Genomic DNA, 13,913 nt, shown 5'->3' with positions numbered 1-13,913 from the left:
ATAAATTAAACTTATTCAGTGTAAATCTTTTTAAAAAGAACCGTGTTTAATCTAATTTTAACAYAGTAGTGGCTGCCAAAATCTAACATCTTACCAATTCTAAGCAAATAGGTAGAAATGCTAAAGAACATCACAGCCTGCAGTTTCATACTCCTTCCCCTAAAAGAATTGTATCATTTGTTTTCTAAATAGAAATATTAATATCCTCAACTTTTATTCACAAAGTTATAAATAAACTGTGTTCTGGGACATTTATATGAAAGTACATTTTAAGAGCTATGCAARTTACTAGAAACGCCCTCAGAGAAAGGTTATGGGTGAAATAGTTTCAGGAAAAGAGAGGAAGGCTTTTTGGGGGTAGGGAGCAATAGCAAGAGCCAGAAACAGCTGTTTCTCTGAAGTTTCCATTTTTTAAGTGTAGTAGATTATAGTTCTTCTCCTTAAGCTTGAGTAAATTCAACACAGCAAGACTTGGCCAATACAGTTTATTTCCAAGGTTACCTAAAGTCACAAGAACACTCATCAACACTGTTTCCCAAGTAGATTTTGCTCAATGGGTAGAAAAGTAACCTTCTCCCTTCTCTTAACTTTTAGGGTTATATATATATTCATATATATATATATATATTCATATATATATATATTTTCATATATATATATATATGAGAGTGTGTGTGTGTATGTATTTATATAGAAAGTTCCTGCCATCCTTCAGAATTACAATTACATGCACATGAATTTCCCACATTACCTACACTAACAAAGATTCTTTCAGAATCAAGATTTTTAATAATGTTAATAATGTAAACTTGTTCTCAGAAAATATAGATGAAAATCTGTCAATTTAGACGTCATAAAAAAAAAGTCATCCCTTCTAAGACATTGAAAGTTAAAAAAAAGCATCAGAGGATTTGTTGTTTCAAATTATCCCCCAGTTTTGGTATTTCAAGGAACAATTTTTGTGACTTATCAGAAATGGTATTGCAATTTCAATATTAAACTTAAGTATGCAYGCAGCCTCACAAGTAAGGCTCCAAAGAGACCCTTCAGCCATTTTGGTCTATAATCTTTAAAAAACACCCATCCTCTTCCTACTACTGATTACTGAATGTCAATTAAGCCAAAAGAAAGCCTTAAAAGGGCTAAGCTTCCCTCTTTGAAAATCTGTTGACAAGATGCAACAGTCTCAGTGTCTCAGATGGAAGCTCAAAACTTAAGAATAGTTTACAGGGAGATCCTGGATCTGCAACCCAACTAAGAACATTGCAGGCAGAGGGCAGGTGGGTGTTCAGTGCTTTGGCTTTTATTTTTCTTTTTCCCTCCCTCCCTGAGCATGGTGACAGTTTGCTAGTATAAATAATAAGCAGTTATACAGACATACTGCTTATGGCAGAAGGACTAAATAACTTCTATACAGTTAGAAATTACACATATAGCCAACCTGTGCGTGACAAATAACACTGAGCATCAAGATACAATTCAGATTTACCACCCAAGAAACAGCACAGACAATAACAAAAATGGAAATCTCCTTACCACTTGTTGTGCAATGTTGACATTAGACTGTCCAAATGTTTTTGGCAGGAGCTGTTTTCCAAGCGTATTTACTGTGGAAGGATGAACAGCTACCAGAGAAACAACCCCTAAAAACACAAACAAACAGAAAGCTTTAAGTCAGCTATGTTGTATCAACTTAGTAATTCCAGTTCTGTAAATACTACCAGTTAACTACCTGCATTGCACATTAAGTCAATATAAATGTAATATCGATGCATCTAAAGCAGAAGAGGCATAAAGATTCACAAGACATTCTCACAAACTTKCTCATGTGTAACCTTAGAGCACCGTGATGTAGCATAAACACATTTTAATTCCTTATACTCCAGTTTCTCTGTCAAAGCTTAGTAGTAGAGCCAGAGGTATCCGACAGAAGGCACAGTCCATCTCCATTTCCGACCTGGCTGGGTATCTGAAATCTTTTCTTGTACCAGTTGAAAGCCTGCTCAAAACCTCAGTATAAGATAAACCTTTCGGAGGCATGTCAGGCTGCACAAAAGAATTAAAAGATTTGGTTAGCACTGGACTTCTGAGAGCGTATTCCCAACTTTCCTCTTTCTCCCAAGGGTTTCCTTACAGCTGAAGGCAGGAGATTAAAGCACAGARGTCTACAGGAGCTCAGCACTCGGCTGAAAGCTGCATCACAGTAAACCACCCCAGAAAGCTGCTCACTTCTTGTCCAAGAGTCAATCGTGCAATACCACAACCATCACTGATGGGTACACAAGCCTTAAGCTACATAAAACAAAAATACCAAGCCAAGTATTCTCACAGATTTATTGCTTCATGACAGTTTTAAAAAATGGCAACAACTAACTATTGAAAATAAAGAAATAGAGTAACAGCTCAAGTCTCAAAACACCGGAGCCATTAATTTTGCTGTCATTTGGAAGCACCACATCAAAGTCTTGGCCCTTCTCTCCCTCAGACATCYTTTGAAGAGGCCTAAACACCAGGAGGGATGGCCTCTCTCCTAGTCCTCCCCACTGCTTTCTCCCATTGCCTACCACAGAGACAACAGTTAAATGTTTTTACAACTTGTTTCAGAAAGGGCCCACAGCAAGTCCTTGACACTTTCTGCACCCCTTACACATTCAGGTGGCCCACAGAAAGCAGGGAGCAACTCAAATCTTGCTTCTGAAGCTAAGGGACTGAGTTTAGACCCTTCCTTCCCAACAGGCRTGTGTCCCCTAGCCACCATTAGCTGTAGTGACAAAGTGGCAGCTTCACATGAGTTTGGACAGGATGGTGTAACCTGTCATTCTCCCTCAACCAACAATCCACTGCCATTTCAGTGATATAGCAAATATCCAGCTCATATCACAAGCCTGGGAAGCCTTCCTGTTCCTTCAAACATAGCCATCACTACTGCTGCATTCTTAGTTTTCCCTCTCTGCAGAAAGCAGTAAAGTGATAAACTCCCCACCTCCTGCTGCCAGCATTCACAGAGCTACTGCTCAGCCTTCCCAAGGTCAGCATATCTCTTCTAAGCTCCTTCTTATGGCCTTAAAAACACTAAAGCAAGCTGAACGCTGTATTGGCTTCTCCTTTCTAAGACCTGGATTCCTCCTCTGTTTGATCTCTCAGTTTACAGAGCCCTTCCGTGCCTTTGTAGCTCTCTTGCTGTCTTGCCCTTTCAGATTTCTTTTTGCAGGGGCCAACACTGGGTGCATTACCCACCACAGCACATGCYGCTGTGCAACTCCACAACATCTTCTCTGTTCTGCTTCGTGATCCTTTCCAAGTTATTCTTAAATATTTAAATTACTTGATCACTAGTGATACCACGCTTTCATTAGAGTTCACATGGGGGCCTTATTATACGTGGGTTGGTTTCTACCAATTATTAATCCATGAGAGGACTTTCGCTCCCGCTCTATGACACCTTACTTTAAAAGTCTGATTAAGGACCTTGATAAAAGTTTTGTTACAGATATCCAAGGACATCGTCTTGATTAGATAACCCTTATCCATACACTGTTGATTCTTTCAAAGCTTGACTTTGAAAAGGCCTGACTTCCCTCTTCCCCTCGCTCTAGAAAAGCCATGTTAAGGATAAATGCTGTAACGGGAGAAGTTACGGCTACCAATTCTATCCTTTATGCTTTTAAAAAAGCACTCAGACTTACTGTCCTGCAGTTATCAGAATCAYTTAAGAAATGGTGCAAAATATGCTGCTTTCTATTATCCTGATTCTTAGGATATGCTGAACAYGAGAGCTCTTCCTTATGCTCTTGTGCATTACCCCTTCAAAACTTCCTATGCCACCAGCGAAGACAAAACCTTGCAGCTGGCACAGAGCAACCCCACGCGAGGGCACGTGCAGGAAGCTGCTCTGCTGAGGCCAGCGTGGGCACGGGCAAGGAACACACCCCGCTACAGCGGTGAAGACTCGATACCCTCTCGGGCTGCAGTTGGGAAAGCAAAGCCAAAAGGCCACAGGAAGCCAGCGCTCTGCTCTACTGCAGCACTCTTGGAACGGCACGTGCAGGAACGTGTTCGGTTTGGGGCCCCAAAAGACAAGCAGTGAAAAACAGCAGCCCAGGAGAAGGCCTCTAAGACAGGCAGGTGCTGGGACATTTGAGGTATGAGCAGAAGCTGAGCTAGTTTAAAGCACTTCAGCCTGGAAAAAAGGGTGGCCAAGGCACAAGGTATGTGCGTGTGGGGGAAACCCAGCAGCTTCCCTGGAGGCAGAGATGCACAGAAAGTCAGTGAGATGGGACCATTGCTTTGATCAGAAGCTTGGACAAGATGATCTCCAGCCTCCTTACATTATTCACGTAATTTTATTAATATGAATAGTTATCTTGCACATGAAAGATCTGCACAAAGGGAAGAACACATGCACACTATGTTTCTTCACCATTTTGAAGCTCTCCAACCATTACTGACAATTTAAAGGTTCCTAAAAAACATACCTTTTTTTCTGTGGAAGAAGTATACAGAAAAGTACGTTTGCTCATGAATAACCCTGCCATTACTAACTTAATACTCTAGCTTCAGTCTGTTTTGAGGGAACAAGCAGAAATAATGTACTCAGCTTTGCACGTCAATGACGGCTTAATTTATTCACAGGAATATTACTATTTGTTAATTATTGCTACTTGATCTTACAGCAATTAGTGTACCTTGCATAACACGGTATATGGTGCCCAAGTGATGCTGTGGCTGTCTAGCATGGTAAAATTAAAACTTTGCRGACAGTTCCCCTGGCACGAACCTGTCTTCCTTCTCAAAATAAACACACACTAATACAGCTAGACCCTGCTACTTCTTTTTTCTTCTTTCTCCAAAGTACTAAAGCCTCAAAATGAGTGGAAAATGATAAGTTAAGAAATATACTAAAAAGACATATACAGAAAATTATATCCCAAAGGGCATTACTATTTAAATTCTCAACTTCCAGCCAGTTTGGATAGTTACTTAATATCCGTACTCATTTGTAGTCATTAAACCTCAAAGGAAGTAGAACTTAGYTGACGCACAGTTCCATAACGCCTCCAAACAGGAGATGATGATTAAGATGGGATCAAGCAGCAATGCTGTTTAAAACTTGAACAGCAAATGCTGCAGCACAAAAGCTTGCATTAACCTATCTATGAACTAACCTACAAACTACTAYAGATAAGTGATTTTTCCCCACGGAAACACTGTAAATTAGTGTCCTTGGTTACTGCTGGCATTTAGCGGAGAATTTTTGGTCTAGACTTTGGTTTGCACATGAAAACAAAACCAAGAATTTGGCCAAGAGGAAAGAATCCCTTGCGGAACTTTAGCAATAAAGCAGACAGTGATATACAGCCATGTATGAACATTATTTTAAATAATTATTTAAATTATCTGACATCTCATGAAAATAAGGTATCAATTTTCTGATACAACTCAGAGCTAAGAGAATGTGATTTGAGAAGCTTAACAGGTTTCTTCTGGAGACCAAAAAAAAAAAAAACCAATGAGACTTTCCATCCAAAAAAAATCATGGGAAATACCTATTTTATAAACATGAGAAAGTGGCACTGACACTGGAGATCCCATTGTGATTGTCACTTTCAAGAAGACCAAATGCCTTTTGGAACATTTCAGCCTTTTATKTGGGGAATCAGAAAAGTATTAACAGGAATAGAATTTATGAGCAACTTGAGTTATCTGTAAGATCCCAATGGACTTTTTTTCTTATTTGTTAAGAAGTGACCAAAGAGGAAGAGGGAATTCGGCATCAATACAACTAAGAAAATGTTTTTACGGTCACTCTTTTGCAAAGCAAACACAAACCAGCCTAATTCTGGCTGCAAACCTTTCCATCAAATAAACAGATAGAATGAATAAATAAATAATGAAAGCAAATAATGAAAGTAAACTAGTCACTGACTGTGGAACGTGCCCTGTTTTCCAAGTGTCGTATACTCCCCCCTCCCAKGGTCCCTCTGAAGAGACCTGAAATCTGAAAAATTACAAGGTTGTAATCAAAAAGTGACCATTCTTTTTCCAGGAATATCAAGAAATAAAAAAGCAGCAAGAATTAGGGATGAGTTTCCTCCATTGATCAGAAGCACCTCCCTACTACCCCATACACCTGGAAATTTCAGCTGCCTGCTCTCTGCTAATGCAGAAACTTCCTCAGCCAGCTGCAACTCAGGGCTTTAACAGAACTGCCCCATGTCCTGGCTCTAGGGGCCCTTCCCGGAGGTGCTGCAAGCAACAGGAATCTGACTCCCTCAAAATCCCAGTTTTACAGATATAGAAGATACAGTGGAAGCTCATCATAGAGAATTGAAGATTGGGAGCAGTGTCTAGTTTGTTAAAATTAATGTGTGCCTTTGAGGACTCCAAAAGGCTCCCTGGAGAGCAGAAGAATATATAGGGTCCAAATCTCCACATAATTCAAAGGCAGATGCACAGGTGAGCATGAACCCTGTTTCAGGCAGCAGCAGAGCAGAGCCCAGAGCATCAGCTCTACTCAACACAAGAAGCAAGGCACAGAACAAGCAGCCCACAGCTACTGAAAGGGGGGGATGGAAGGTAATCAGGACGCAAACAAGTAAGCTGCGGAAAGTCCTCAAAGAAATAAAGCTAGGCTGCTATCCCTGGACAAGAGGTAACAGAAGAAATATCCAAAGGAAACATCCTGAAACAACAAGCTATCACAACAGCAGAACTTATCTGTATGAATTATGAGACAGGTTTCCACCTCTTTCTGCATGTCCCAACAGCACCACGGTAGCAGCAAACAGCRTAGCCAAGTCTCAGACCCTTTAGGCTGTCTCAGCACTGCGASCATCCTGGTGTCTGACAACTCTCTCCTTCAATCCCAACAGTAGCTAAAGGTGAAGTGGGAATCAAGTGCCAACAGCTCCCTCAAGGGCTGTTTTCAGTTATTCTTCTGTGTTACCCCACTTAGCCATAACCACTACTTTTTTTCTAAGTTTAAGAGGAGCCTTGAAGAGCATCTAGTATGAAAACACTAGTTTAAAGTGATGTTTTAAGTGTTTCAAGTGCCTGCTATCCAGCTCGCAACAGCTACAAAGATGATCACTCCTTATCATAAAAAACACATTCCTTATCACAAAGCACCAATTTGAGCAGCCTTAGATTAAGACAGTCAGTTTACAAAAGGTGCACTTAGAAGATCTGGGAAAGAAGGCAGAAGTGATGATTAGACCCTGGCTGCCAACTCCTCAAGTATCTTTTTAAGCAYGTTGTAGTTTTAACTTCTTTCCCACAGCCACCACGCATGCATTAATAGTAGCTAGATACAAGTATAGCTTGGTGTCTTCTGTTAACGAGAAGGGATCRGGCCACCCTGAGCTCTGCCCACACACACAGCCCACGGTCTCCAGCGTGGGCCAAGGCAAGAAAGAGCATCTTGGTTTACTGAGCAAGCTGCATCACCTTGATAATAAAACACACTGATAGAGCAGTTGTGAGTGCTTGAGGATTGTCTAGAAGTCTGAGCTGTTTGTCTTATCAGCCTTAGATACGACTAATAATACTTTATTCCACATTTTTTAACTCAGTATTTCTAACACTGTATTGAAATAAAAGGTGTCATCTACCCTTAGCTGAAGACATTTTTARTATCATTCCTATTTGTAGCAAGAGTTCAACTTCCTAACAATTTAAGAAAAACAACATATGATTGGAATCATCTGAGCTGCAGTAACACAGTCATTTCATAACCAATATTCAAGCATGTAACTCTTTGCTAAAGGGGAATCATAGGCTCCAAGACCTGTCTCTACTCCATTCCAGAGTAACAATTTCAGTCAGCATCAAAACTCAGACACAGTTTGATCTGATAAATAAAGTTAACAACAACATTAAATTCCAAAAGTTTCTTGCCAGATGAACAAAGAGAACAAGAAGGAAAATTTTMCAGTTAAGCAGTGGTGAAATTTAAAAGGCTAAATATGTCCTGCAAAACTAAACATTTGACTTAGATTTTCAGTTATCAAATGTGAAATGAAAACAAAACTCTACTTATTTATGCCCATACAATGTGAAACTCTATTTTGAAGTTTAAGACAGAAGTTTAATTTTTCACAGATATTTTCCGGTTACACACCAATATTGCCACCTACTGGCATGAGACAGACCATCCAAATTTCCTCGGCATTTGAAAATTCATTTCAGAGATTTAATTTCAACACAATATTAAACTCTATTGGTTCTCACTTACCTGATGTGAATTCCTTCCACCAAATGCCCTCACAAGCGAGGAGCACGATTAGAGCTGAACAGTTTCCTATMTAATACTGAAGTATGAACTCTAATCTCACTGTAACAATAAAGACTAGAAGATTGCAGCGCTCCTTGAAATACAACTTCTCTGAACAGCAGAGCTTTTAAGTCTGTAAGACTCATTGCTAAGTCATTTTTGGCAGAAAACAGACACTTACTAAGCCTAAGTTCTACATGTCCAGCTCCTTTCAAAAATTCTTTCCATCACTCCAACTCCCTAACATTTTCTGAGCCTCACAATGACTTATTATAATTATCAGTCAAAATCCACATAGAGAGTGGATCTGAGTAACTTCAGGTTTCGGCAGTTAGCCAGGCAGATATTCCAAAGCAATTCCAGGAGTGAATTAGATTCCTTTCCTCCTCTCCCCCCTTTTTTTTCCTCCTAAGTGGCTTTTTTGAATTTTAATCCCAGAGTGTTTAAAAAATAATAATAATAATAAGAAGAAGAAGAAGAAGAAGAAGAATATCCAAATAAGATTATCCTTGTATTTTAGGGAAGGTATGCAGGAAGTAAACAAGTACAATCAAGACACTTCAGAATTTTACTCAACAATTAAACTACTCTCTTTTTCTGTTTTGAGTAAAACAGTTTCTCCTTTATATTGTTGCCAGAGAAGGAACAGAGACATAAATCACAATTTGGGTTCCTTTCGAGCATTGCTTCACTTATTATTTAAAATTCTTACAGCTTGTCATCATAATTTGAGGATTTATTAGGCTTAAATTGGGCACAATTTCTGCAACATCCATGCCTGAATACAGGACAACAGGCAACAGAGAGGGCCCTGCACGAGGTTCTTCMCAGCAACCTGCTCTTTAGGGAAGCAATTGGAGGTTTTTGAAAGGAGCCAAGGAAACTTGCATCCCTGCTTCCAAAGGAATTTGGCATTCCTCTGCAACGTTGCAAGTGAAGTTGACTATATAAGTTCCAGTAGTTTTATTGTAATATAAAGTAGTACAGGGACAGGCCATAGGGATATGCAGCTGTCTACTGCTGTGTGTAACAGAGGCACTAGCRAAGCTGCATGCTAGGAAATACCTGGGAGCTGCCCCGTCTCCTTCTCCCTTCCCAGAACACAGGCTTATCCCAGAAAACTAACTTTGTTATTCTGCTACGCCAAAGCCCTCCACACTGATACTTGTGCCACATCAACTACTCTGGAGCAAATGTGGGGATTTAGGCCTCTGACCTCCACCAGCCCAGAAATCCAGATAATATTGGCRTTCATCTCAAAGCAAGCATCGCACTGAAAAGCTGTACCTGGATGCAAGCAGCCAGCAGTGCCTCACCTCCTTAAAAAAGACAAGTCTTCCAAAAGAAATTATTTKCCTAATTTCATAACGTTATTTCCTATTTTCAAGAGCACCCTGAATCAAGCACAGTGAAAATCTGCATTAGCCCTATTTCCTCACTCAAGGAACTTAGAAACTAGAAACTAAACTTAGAAAACTTAGAAAATAAACAACCTCCCCACACTTCTCTCAACACATGCATCTGCATCAAGATTAATTAATTTATATAACTTGTATAATTTTCTAAATCCCTCATAAGGTATGGGAATCCATACGGCATCAGATCAAACAGAGGTTGATATCATTTGGTGTGTCACTGGATTCCTACTTTCCTGAGCTTTTACTTGGCSAATCAGCCCTTTGGTCTAAATTCTCAGCGGCAAAGGAACAAAGTTGGGAGCGAGAATCTTCCTCCAGTGGGCAGAGCTAACGGTACCACCTAAGGCAAGGGACAGTTTGCACCTTGCCCGGGCAGCTGCAGCAGCTACGGCTTTTCCTGGGTCTGTAACTTCCCAGCTAAATGCCTTGCTGGCAGTGGAAACACACAGCAGCTCCAGTGAACACAGGTGAACAGACGCCGAGCTGCTTCTGAAGCTGCACAAAAGCTTCCCCTCATCTCTACGACACATAACAGCAATACAAACAACCCAACCACACTTCTCTTTTTCCATACTGAAGAAATTTTTGAAGCAAAACCATCTTCTCCAATGGTGYTACATCTAATGCCATTTTACTAAAGAATTTACTAAAATTTGTATGCATTACTCGAACCACATGTTGCAAGCTGAACACTATTTTTACTACTTTTTCCTCATTAAAAATAAATAAATAAATCATTGTTTTTTTTAAAAAACAACCAACTCCGCCTGGAGCTTGTGCTTTTGAACAGTGTCTGCAAAGGGAGTTATACGGCAAGAATGCCCACCCCAGCTCAACCAGTGCAAGCTGGTGAGGCCTTGTGGCCTCTTTCCGACAGCTGCTCAGGGAGTGACGGCAAGGGCAGGGCTTCCCTAACCCAGCCCTACAGCTTTGGGACATTTGGGCAGGACTCGCCCACGGCACTCTACCTAGTCATCACTCACCTAAGAAATGAGAGCTCTCTACTCGACAAAATTCAGTCTTCAAAACAAAAACAGGCAAAAATTCTCTTCCATTCACACGTCCCAGATTTCTGCTACTGTAGGTTAAAAATRTATAGTTCATTTTCAAGCTATTTCAAAAGGCCTTCAAATGTACATACCCTGTACAGATGTCTCAATTGAAGGGCTAACTTCCAAAGCTTCATCATGATAAAAAAAAAAAAAAAAATCTTCTACAAAGGCTACATACTGTATTGATAAAACAATCATATGATTTGAGGATTTAAAGAATGTCGATGACTCAGATTATCACCACAGACTTTACTTTTGGTTTCAAGTTACTTAAAAGTAATAAAAACCATCTAATTCTTTACTTCTGCTCTTTGGTCTCATAATTCAGTTCCCATGGAAGATATTCCAGAGTAATTTCCAGCTGCTTCAAAGGCCACTCGCACCTGCTTAAGCTTGTAAACTTGAATATAAGGTTTGAAAACATTTTCTCAAAGTACTTTCTGCTTTTTCATAAACTAGTTAAAACCGTTAAGAAGTTGCACAGCAATCCCAGACTTGTGAGGGCTAGTTGCAACATCAGGCACCCACATCATTCCTGTACCAAGTTAAATTGGATCACATTTGCTCTCACCTGATCTATCCCATAATACACAAAGCACAGAAAAAGCTCTAAAAGTTTCTGTGACGTCTCTAGTACTGAAATTTAATTGGCATCTGATCTTACACCTCTCACAGGAATTATCGACATCATAGCCTGAAGAATTTGGGTCATTTTTCATTTRGAAGCCTTAATTCTATATCATATTAAAAATATATTCACAAACAGAACATGTACCTATAAAAACCGCCTTCAGATCCCCTTTACACCAATTAGCAACAGAGAAACAGAAATCAAAAAAGAACTTGTTGAGATTACATTCTTACTCTCCTGAGCTTCCCAAAAATCAGACTATTCCCAAAGAGGAGGGAAAGCACCAGTGAATATTCCTAACCCAATCACCCTGAATGCTAGGAAAGCACTAAGGGAACGTACCACATTAAGCAGCTCGGCTCACGTGCTCATCCTCTCCCTGAAGAGTTTCCCCTGTTGATGTTACTGGGGCGAGCAGACTGGGCTAAGCAAACTGCTGGTCTCACACAGCAGGGGACTTGCTATGTTGGTATCCAGTGCCAGTAGAGCTGGACATTCCCCAAACTCTCATTGTGATATACCTGTGATTTCTCAAGAAAAGACTCCTTCTTTAATGAAATACAAAGCTGAGGGGAGAAGAACACAGCAACCCAAAATGCTCAACGATGGACCTCAGAGCAGAATAGAAAAGTTTCTTCCTGAACTCCTTTAACTCATTCTTGAATTAAACCAGATGCATTTCTGCTCTTCCTGTCACTGAAGGAATTCAAAAGAATCACCGTATCAAATATCATTTTTTTTTTTTAAAAAAAGCTATCCCTTATGGTCTATGGAACACTTACCACATCCATTATTGTGGACAGAATCCTCTTTGTCACAAAATTAACAGAAATCTTTCACAGACTTAGCAGGACAGCACTAGACATTTTTTTGTTACGTAACATTCACAACTCCTATTGAGAAAGCACATACTAGCTTGTGTACGAGTTGCACTTAAAATACTGATTCAAAGATCATAGGAAAAAAAATTACTAGAAGGTAACAATGAAAAATAAATGCCATTTTAGTGAACAAATTCCACTCTACATCTGAATATTCTATAGACAAAAAGATCTGTTGTGTTAAATCCGGCATATAAAATAAGGACAAGTTAAAGGTAAGAAATGTAAAATAATCAAGTTAGTAGAAGTAGTAACTGTAGTTGCTGAGCACTACCCTTTAGAAACTCTCCTGAAAGCAGTGCTGCTCAGACATTAACTAAGGAAAGCTCAGTGTGTTGCTTGTGTTGGTACTCATTAAGAACGTTGGATTAAGAACGGAGTTACAAGCCTCAAATAAAATATTTAGCTACTGAAATTAATTTTAGAAATTCTAAAAGCAAAGTAACTTGAATCCTGTTTCCTCCAATACACTTTTTTTTCCCTAAAACTATGAAATCATGGAAGAGTCACCTTTCCAATTCTTACTAGCTAGACCTCACACTGTTTTGACTCCACCGATGATAACAGGGGCTTAGAAACTTAACTCATACGTAGTGTAAAATATATTGGCACACAAGATCTCCATACATATCTGCCCTACTGAACAGTCCGTTTTACTGCCCATAGGGGCCAACAAAATGGTAGAGCTGTAAAGGATCAAGTGCATTTTTTGTTGCTTCTTGGAGTGGGGGGAGGCAGATACGCTAGAGTAATTTCTCAGTTCATTCAATTACATGTCTCCACAGCCTTGTAGACCAGCTGTAGACCACCTTGTAGAAAGCAGGCTGAAGGAAACTTAAGGATGTATCAAAAAAATAATGTACTGGCTTGTTTGCATTGTAAGTTCTTCCTAGTGGACACAAATAAGCATCCCTTCTGCAGTTAATACACATTAATACCAATACTCAGGCCATAGTGCCTTCTCCTTCAAAGGCGGATCAGGGAAGCTCAATTTCCTTACCTAAAGCAACATACATTTTTATTTAACAGACTATCACAGTGGTAAGTCTATTGAGATTCCTGTAAAATAYTTCATATTAGTCACTATACTATACACACAAAAATGTTGGTCAAATTGGTGGTGAGAGAAATGAGAACTTCTGCAAACTGTCAAGAGAAATGCTAGTGAGTTCTCACATAGCCCCTGAAAAGGGCTATCAGGGTAGAGGAATCTCACTAATGGAGCTCGCTGCAAACAGAGTCTACCAGTGCAACCCAGTAACGCAGAAAGCCCACAATTCTGTCAACACTGAGGTTTAGGAGAGCATCAGACAAGCAGCAGATGACTGTCCTAAAAAATTTCACCCTGCTTGTTCAAACATCATGACACACCATCTGTCACGCAGAAGCATAAACCTGTTATCATCACGTGGAAGCAACAGCAGAGGAAAAGGGCCATTTCACCAAACGCACTGCAAGGTGGCTGTGAASCACAACCATGACATTGCACAAAAGAATTATTAACAGCTCTGTACAAACATAACTAACATGTCACCTGGAGTCACATGTACCATTCTGGTTACCTGTGTTCAAGAAAGTTCATCAAACGGGTGGACAAAAGTCTCCCAGACTGTCTAGAGGGAAAATCCTAGGGAAAATGTGCCTAACTCATGAAGAAAC

At 39.9% G+C, this 13,913-nt stretch overlaps 1 protein-coding gene across 2 annotated transcripts in view; it reads right to left on the bottom strand.

The window, feature by feature from the left end:
• TFDP1 (transcription factor Dp-1) overlaps positions 1 to 13,913 on the bottom strand; it is a 39,589-nt gene that overhangs the window by 11,534 nt on the left and 14,142 nt on the right. For both annotated transcript variants that reach the window (XM_026046195.1, XM_026046197.1), the window contains exon 3: positions 1,537 to 1,643. In XM_026046195.1, coding sequence (XP_025901980.1) covers positions 1,537 to 1,643 — 107 coding nt within the window. The remainder of the gene's footprint in view (positions 1 to 1,536; positions 1,644 to 13,913) is intronic.

Source organism: Nothoprocta perdicaria, unplaced genomic scaffold, assembly GCF_003342845.1.
Source record: "Nothoprocta perdicaria isolate Ctin4 unplaced genomic scaffold, notPer1 scaffold_426, whole genome shotgun sequence".
NCBI classification, from domain to species: Eukaryota; Metazoa; Chordata; class Aves; order Tinamiformes; family Tinamidae; genus Nothoprocta; species Nothoprocta perdicaria.
Note: the sequence above shows the minus strand (reverse complement) of the source record. Positions and strands in the feature narration are given on the sequence as shown.